Genomic DNA, 8,444 nt, shown 5'->3' on the forward strand with positions numbered 1-8,444 from the left:
TTCCCATTTCCTAAAACCTCAAAATAGAACTATTTCAAAACCTTCCCATTTTCTAAACCCGCTCTATCTCCAAACCTTAATAATTGAAACCTTAAAAGAGAACTAGAGAAGTGGTTGTAGACTTGTGTAATCTCTTATTCATTATTCTCTAAGAGGGTATTTTGATTTATTGTTTTCTCTCCAAGAACCACAACCTCAAACCTAAGAGAAAAAAAGGTGAGAATTTTTTTAAAAAAAAAATTGAAAATTGAAATTGCTTCTTTGATGTGGTTTTTTTTTATTCTTCATATATGTCTTTTTTTTTTCTTATTTTTTAAGTTTAGTTTTTTAGTTCTTGTAAGTTGTTTGACAATAGAACTGTCTTTTTTTAAAAAAAATTTAAGAAATTTTCGTTTTATTTTTCTCTTAATTAGTATTTTAACTTTACTCTCTTAGATCCTGTGAACTGTTGGGCAATGAAACTATTTTTAAAAAAAAAATTTTAAAATTTTTGTTTTTAGTTTTTTGTATAATAATTTTTGAAATTTGATAAATATAATTTTCGGGTTTGGGTTTTCGCGTTTAGAATCGGGTTTTGGGTTTTTGGTCGGATTCGGATTCGGATTTTCGGTTTCGGATTTTGGATTTTTAATCAGGTTCGGGTTTAGATATGGATTTTTAAAATTCGTCGGGTTCGAGTTCGGATTCGGGTTTAGATTTTGAATTTGATAGTCAGATTCAGATTTGAATTTTTAAAAATCCGTCCCGAATCCGACCCCTTGACATCCTAATCCATACTACCAAAACGTCTCTCTCCAGGCCAGAAAAAAAGAACCACATGCACCAAAAAAACCTATCAAAAGAAGCCACAAAAGTAGCACTAAGAGAGAGAGAGAGAGAGAGAGAGACACACACACACACACACACACCACCTTCTTGGGGAGCCCTGATGCTATTCTCCTCATGCAAACATTACGAAATTGAAGAAAGCAAGAAGAAGAAGAAGAAGAAGAAGAAGAAGAAGAAGCAGCAGCAGCAGCAGCAGCAGCAGAAGAAGAAGAGCATTGATAGTGCAGCTTTTCTTCATGATCAGAAATGGGGTTCCAGCGGCAGAAGCTGTATTAACAGCTCAACCAGATCCCTGAGAACAGCTCCTGATGAGAACACCACTAGAGCTGCTTCCTACTCTTCTTGTTCCCCTGCGAACTCAGCAGCAACCATCACTACCAGTTGTTCTTTACCTTCTTCTCTATCCTCTCCTGGTGGTGGGTCTTTCAGAGGAATGCATCATCTGAGGAAGCTCTCTGGGTGTTATTATGATCAGCGCCATGCTGTGGTTGGCCCATTTAGTTGGGTGTCAAGAGACCCTTCTCTGAGGGCCACTGTTTCCCCTTGCCCTCACTGCGGAGAGATTTTTATGAAGCCTCAGAGTTTGGACACTCACCAGGCACTTACACATGCAGGTAAATATTAATTTGTAACCAATCTTCTGTTTTCTTTTTTTTTTTTTCATTTTTTTCCTTATAGAATTCAAGAAGCCCTTTTAGCGTTTTTATGTTTCTTTCCATTTTTTTTAAAAAAATATTTTTTACTATAACTTTTGGTTTAATTATCAGATTGTTAAAATGGATTCTCTGATCTCTCTCTCCCTCTCTCTACAAGCAATTATTAGTTATATGGAATAATTGTTGGGCTTCTTTATTTCTTTTTTTTTTTTTTCCTTTGGGCTTGCTTTTGTCCTGTTGATTCCTCCACAGCTGGATGTGTTGCAAATATATTGTTTTATAATAATTGGTCTCTCTCCAAAAAAAAATTCCATTTTCTCACCCAAAACAAAAAAAATAAAAAAAACAAAAAAAAAAACCCATTTTCCCCCCAAAAAATTGGCAATCTGAAGTAGAAACTTAACCAACTAGTGATTAATTCTTTATGGATCTTACTATTTAATTTGTTGATTACCAACTACCATGTTGATTTTAATTTCAGTCTCAGAATTGGGCCCTGAGGACACCAGCAGGAACATAGTGGAGATCATCTTCCACTCAAGTTGGCTCAAGAAACATGCACAGCCCCCAGTTTGCAGGATAGACAAAGTACTCAAAATCCACAACACCTCCAAAACCACAGCTAAATTTGAGGACTACAGAGAAACCATCAAAACTAAGGCCAACAAGCTGCCCAAGATGTACCCAAGATGTATCGCGGACGGAAACGAACTACTAAGGTTGCATTTGCAATAAAAATTTTACGTTCTGTTTGAGGAAGGACTGAATGTGATTCATTCATTCATTCATTCTGTTCTTTCAAACTTAGCCATCAAATTTCAAATTATTATTATTTTTTACGATTTTCTAGAAGAAGTAGTTTGATTTTATGGATTGAAGGGCATTCAAGCTCGACCCCCATATAAATTTGTATATATATATAAGATGCTCTTTCATAGAATTTTTGTTCATTAATTGCACCACTCACTAACTTAATTGTTAATTTCTTTTCCACTCACTAACTTATTTCCTGATCCTAATGAAATTGTTCAACATGATACACTAATTACTAATCTTTTTTCGTCGTCGTCGCCGTCGAAAGAACAGGTTTCACTGCACCACTATCGCCTGCTCGTTAGGGCTCGACCGGTCGGCTGTGCTCTGCTTGAACCCAAAGTGCAAACTATGCAGAATCATACGCGGCGGATTCGCACCGGACTCGCTGGGGAGAATAACTACAACAGCGAGCAGCGGGCGGGCGGACGAAACGGTTCGGAGAATGTCGTCGGACGGCGAGCGGAGGGCGATGTTGGTTTGTCGAGTGATCGCGGGGAGAGTGAAGAAGAGCTGTGAATATGATTGTCAAGAGGAATGTGATTCAGTGGTTAGCTCAAGATCATCAGTAGGGGCTTATTCTAACTTAGATGAGCTCCTACTAGTGTTCAATCCTAGTGCTATACTCCCTTGTTTTGTTGTGATATATAGTGGTTAATTAATTAATAGCTAGCTAGCTAGTAGAGCCACTCTTCCAACTAAATGCTTTATCTCCTCAGCATGGTTAGTTACTCTTTAGTTTCTTTCATATGAAGATTTTTTGCTGTTGATCCTAACCATTTACCTTTACAAATGTTATATATATATATAGCTGATAATCTTCGTGCTATTTTTTTTTTTTCTTGATCTAACTAAATTTTTTTTCTTCTAGCGTCAGAAACTGGAATGGAAATATTTCTTCATTAACCTGACGAAGGGTACATATGTATAATGATCAAAGAACAAGTTATAGAATCCATAGGTATGAGAGCTTGTTTGGTCCTGTTAGAATATCTTAAAAATTGCTGTATAAATTAGAGCTATTTGAAGAAGCAGTAGTATACCTGTACAATTGGAGCTTCTCCTTTATGATCCAAAATCTCTTTTCACTTTCCGATATATGGCACAGAATTTTAACATGGTTATTTTGCTTGATGCTTGGCTGCATGCCGCATGCTTCTCAAAGTAAAAAAGTTATTTTACTTAGAAGCCATTTAAATCACGGATCACTAGTTAGGACAAAGTTAAGCAGGGAAAAGAACATAATATCGATCCCTAGTTATGTCACGTCCCGTGCCCCGCCTATTTAGTCGGGTTCAGGCACGCCAACAGACCGCCGAACGGACAGAATTTTTTCTATACGTCCTAGGCGTCGCAATCAATATAATACAAGGAGTTCCAACTAGGAACAGTATTCAACATACAGATTGCATAAGGAAGTATCAAAAATATAAAACAACTAGCTATTACAAGCATTCAACTCACTTGCATTCTTACATCACATTTTGCTTACAATCAACTTCCAAATACAATCGATTATTACAAGTTTGTTTCTTCCATTTCAAACCCCTAAGCTAGACTAACTTGAGGTACCGCTATCTCTGGTCTCGGTGGTAGGGTGCTGCTATCTACGGAGCTACGCCCTTTCCTCCCGCCGCTCATGTGTGAACATGTACCCCCAAAACAATACGGGGGTGAGAACTATTGTCCATAGTTCCCAGTGGGTACGGCCACCCAAGGGAGAAGCTCAACTCACCAAGTCCAAGGAGGCACTGCAACCATGTTAGTCCAAAAACATCCACAGATATATTTATCATTATGTAATTATGCAACTAACAGATATCATGCCTCACAATATGCAATATGAATATTATGCAACTATGCGATCAACTAGTAGATCCATCAATACTTCTTTCAATCCTACTATCTTTAGCTTATGTCCACTAGCCTCTAAGGTTTCTACTACCTTAGTTTCACAATTCAAATTCAACTTACTTCTAAGGTCTCTATTACCTTAGCTCTTGCCATTTATCACTAGCTTTTAAGGTTTCTACCACCCTATCAAAGCTATCCACCCGACTCGACTTCGAGTCAATCATCCGCGGACTACCGTGTACTGGCTGCTACAACAGCCACCGCACCCCATGACTTAGCCCCTTGGCAGCGAAATCGTCGCACACGCCAAACGTAGACTCAAGTCACCTGGCAGCATAATCCACAAATCGGCTTAACCATTTGGCGGCGAAATCGTCGCACACGCCCAACAATGGTTCAAGCCTCCGGGTGGTGAACTCTGCGCACTCACCCAATTCCCATTGGTATCAATCTCGGTGGTGAAATCGTTGCACACGCCCTAGCCTTGATACCGAGGTCACCACAAGTCCTGGGATTCCGGAATTCACTTCCACATCTCAAGGGTCCGTCTCCAACCCTATACTGTCGACCTATCTAGGTTCGACCCAAAACATTCTAGTGGCTGCTACCACTATAGTCAACAACTTAGGTTCAACCACGCTAGGTTCTAAGTCATCTCTACCTAGATCTGAACTTCTAGGTTTACCTGTTCAACCTATGTTTAGTAACACTAGGTTCAATATCATTCATGTTCAACCTATGTTCACGACACTAGGTTAAATGCCACTCGATCTACTTGACATTCTACTTGTCCATTTCGAGTAATATAGCCCACATGTTCTTATTTTCCAATGTCAACTTCTCTAATCAATCTAGAGTTATTAACCAAGTTCATATGCCACCTAGCATGCCTTACGATATATAATCATGCATTTTACTTAGCATTACTACTTTAGGCCAACATGCATTCTTTCAGCACTTTGCGTTATGTCATTATGCATTCTCCTAGCATTTATCACATGCATCCATCTAGCATTTCTATAACATGCCCATCATGCATTCATCTAGCATTTTCCTCAATATACCAACATGCATATCTCAATGGTAGGTAATAAACATCAAGCATAATAAGATTCATGCATCCATATTATCTTATGCAACCTACCACTACACATGTATGCATCAATAATAAACATTACTTTGCTTCGACATGGAAGCGAGCTAGACATTTCGGTGAGCACAACCCAGCTCGTTTCACTCTCGATTGCTTGTAGTCACTTGCAATCGGCCTCCCGCGGCACACGCCGCCCGGCTCGGCCCGATCTTGCAATTAGTCACCAACCGTGCGTCAATTTGCGGCTCCGGATTTTATAGGTCTATAACTTGTTGCCACGACACTCGGGATCCGTTCTCGTAATTTTTGGACGTCGCCTCAGCCCTCTAGGCGGAAACGAAGCCAAAACGTCTGTTTCTTCAATATCTCCGCGTAGGCTCGACGAACCGCCAAACCGACTTCGCCAACGCGTCAGGATACCTAGCAATTAGGTTTACATGGGTCCAATTTAGATCAAACCCCCATATTTTACAAAACCCCCTTTTTAAAGCCCTAGGTTGCCACTATTGCAAGAACACTAAATCAAACCTTAGATTCAAGCAACTAGCAACCTATTAGCATCCTAGGATTCTATTAAATTCATTTCTAGGGCATACAAACGAAGCTCCAAAGATCTACCATTAAAAGGCATGGAGTTTACCTCAAGAGCTAGCTCCGATGGCGAGGAAGAAGATGAGGAAGATGGTGGTCCACTTCCTAGCCTCCTTCTCCTCCAACTCCTCCTCTTAGATCCACTTCTAGAGAGAGAGGGAGAGCTATCCTAGAGAGAGAGAGAGCGAGTTTTTAGGGCTAAATGTGGGAAATGAGAGAGATGAAGAGAGCCCCCACCTCTATACCCTCTCATAAGTGCAAAATTGCACAAAACATCCTCAACTATGCAAGCTGCTCACTGCTCCGAACTGGACATTTTCGGGCTACAGGGACCGATCCTTGGTTTGAGGGACCGGACCCCGGAGGAGCGGTCCTTGCTTAAGGGATCGGACCCCGTAGGTCCAGAAAATCAGCCTTTTAGGACTTAGTCAAATTTCAGCATTTTTCAGCTTTTGGTCCGTTTTTGCTCGTCAGGCCTCCGATTCATTTCAAATCGCACTGAGACTTTCAAAACATGTTTTCGAGCGTATTTATATTATCTTTTCATCCACGCTAACGCCGGATTTAGTTCACAGTCCAACATAACCTTTCGGGTTCCGTTTTCGCGCCCGACGCGCACCGAAAACGTCCGAATGCTCCCGAACTTCATCGGAACCATCCTAATAGCTTCTCTAACTTAGTATACCCAGTAACTTCATAATTTTAGAAGTTCGGTATGCTACAAGTTATCTGTCTCTATCAGTCGTATATACCACTGTAACTTTCTAAAAAAATGACTCATTCTACATACAATGTCACGTATTGTTCAACTCATCCACAAACAAAGAATTAAAACAGAAGAAATTAATCTAAATAAAAGAGATTATTAATTAATTTATCCACCACGTACGGATGGATAAAACCCCAAACAAGCTACAGTAAATAATAATAAACATATTGATAGGACGAGTTACAGTAAATTAGCTGATCGACATGCAATTAATCCTGTTCCTGTCCTGTATAATTTGTTACTAATGCTGCTGCGGCGTAATAATTTCATCAGTGTATTGCAGGTTCTGCGTCTTATTAGCCGCTTGTTTTATATCGCTGTCTCTTTGTGCGCGTCTTGGATGTCTTGTTGGAGGACTTTTGAAAAGAAAAATAATGTCCCTGTGTGACTTGTTTTTCTTTTATATATACAGAGATATGCTGCATCCACCACTTGAGCCTTGTGGTTGTATGCACGTGGTTGTCCTTTCAGGCGGTGTTTGATTTCTTAAAAAAAAAATAGGGTAAACCTTGGATACCATTTTTGTGATTTGGTATTTTATCACTTTATAGTTTAAAGTATAACAATTTTGTATTCTATGGTTTAATTTTTTTTCTTTTCGCTAGCTTCTTCGTTAATTTTTCATTAAATCATATACAAAAAACTTCAGATACCCCGCATATAGTTTATCGAATATTCACTTTAGTTTTAACTTTGTCACTAATTTAACGAAAAAAATTAGTGGAGGGAATAACAAAAAGAGAAAAATAAAACCAGATACACATTAAACTATATTGGATACTAAAGTGAGAAAGTGCGAAACCACATGATAGTATTTGAAGTTTTTCCAAAAAAATATGCTGGAGCCTAGAAGTAGTTTTCTGGCTTAAAAAATAATCTTAATTTTATCTGTTTGATTCTATGTAAACATACGTAGTTTCTTTATTTTAATGGTAAATTTTAAATACCACCTCTGTAGTTTCGCATTTTCTCACTTTAGTACCCTATGGTTTAAAGTGTATTAAATTAGTGTCCCGTGGCACTACAACAGAATTAGGTTATAGGGACACATGTTTGGGACACTTTTGTCTAAGTGTCCCATTTATGTCAAAATTTTAAAAAACATCTATTAATCCCTAAATATAAAGCCGAATCCAATAAAAAATAAAAGGTTACTATACTCAACCCACCCAACCCAACCCATTTAGCCCGATTCCAAACAGAAAGGAAAAAAAAAAAGAAAAATCGATTACCATCTCTCTTTCTCTGCTCACTCAATCTACTGAAATCCTAGACGAAGGGTCCTTACCTCTCGTCCTCCTCCGCCGTCACAGCCAACGAGATAGAGTTCCGACGGTTGCTAAATGCTTAAATAAGTGTTGCTAAATTAGCAGCACTTTTTTAGATTATAGCGACACTCTTTAACTGTCGCTATATATCTAGCGATCCCACATATAGCAACACTTTTTAAAAGTGTCGGTAATTTAGCCAGTAACATTTTTTTTGACCTATACCAATATTTAAAAGTGTCGCTATAGACCGTTTTTGTTGTAGTGTAGTTTCATTTTTATCTCTTTGTCAGTTTTTTCATTAATATTTCGTTAAATTATATACAAAAAAAACTTCAGATATCCGATCTAAGTTTATCGAATATTCACTTTAGTACTCTTTAGTTTTAACTTTGTCACTAATTTAACGAAAAAAATAGTGGAATCAATAATAAAATAATAAATATGAAACTACGGGGCACTAAATTATATACTTTAACCCACAGGGTACTAAAATGAGAAAGTGTAAAACCGCAGGGGTGGTATTTGAAGTTTTTTCTTTTTTTAAAGCAAAGAGAAATTTGAGAATTTAT

General features: G+C 38.3%; 1 protein-coding gene across 2 annotated transcripts; it reads left to right on the forward strand.

The window, feature by feature from the left end:
- Positions 834 to 3,390, forward strand: LOC109718047. Of its 2 annotated transcripts, XM_020244043.1 has the most exons (4): positions 834 to 1,442; positions 1,966 to 2,203; positions 2,571 to 2,865; positions 3,169 to 3,390. In XM_020244043.1, exons 1-4 carry the CDS (start codon positions 929 to 931, stop codon positions 3,226 to 3,228), a joined length of 1,107 nt encoding a protein of 368 aa, XP_020099632.1. In that variant the 5' UTR covers positions 834 to 928; the 3' UTR covers positions 3,229 to 3,390. The 2 variants fall into 2 exon arrangements, with proteins under 2 accessions (XP_020099632.1, XP_020099631.1); XM_020244042.1 differs by lacking the exon at positions 3,169 to 3,390 and having other exon boundaries at positions 2,571 to 3,073.

The sequence above is a fragment of the Ananas comosus genome, linkage group 12 (assembly GCF_001540865.1).
Source record: "Ananas comosus cultivar F153 linkage group 12, ASM154086v1, whole genome shotgun sequence".
Classification (NCBI taxonomy): domain Eukaryota; kingdom Viridiplantae; phylum Streptophyta; class Magnoliopsida; order Poales; family Bromeliaceae; genus Ananas; species Ananas comosus.

What these genes read in the sequence shown, in the direction of transcription:
- LOC109718047 (XM_020244042.1), top strand. Translation starts at nt 929, where the DNA reads ATGCTATTCTCCTCATGCAAACATTACGAAATTGAAGAAAGCAAGAAG. An exon ending in CCAGGCACTTACACATGCAG is followed by an intron (nt 1,443 to 1,965) that starts GTAAATATTAAT and finishes TTTTAATTTCAG; the next exon opens with TCTCAGAATTGGGCCCTGAG. An exon ending in GACGGAAACGAACTACTAAG is followed by an intron (nt 2,204 to 2,570) that starts GTTGCATTTGCA and finishes TCGAAAGAACAG; the next exon opens with GTTTCACTGCACCACTATCG.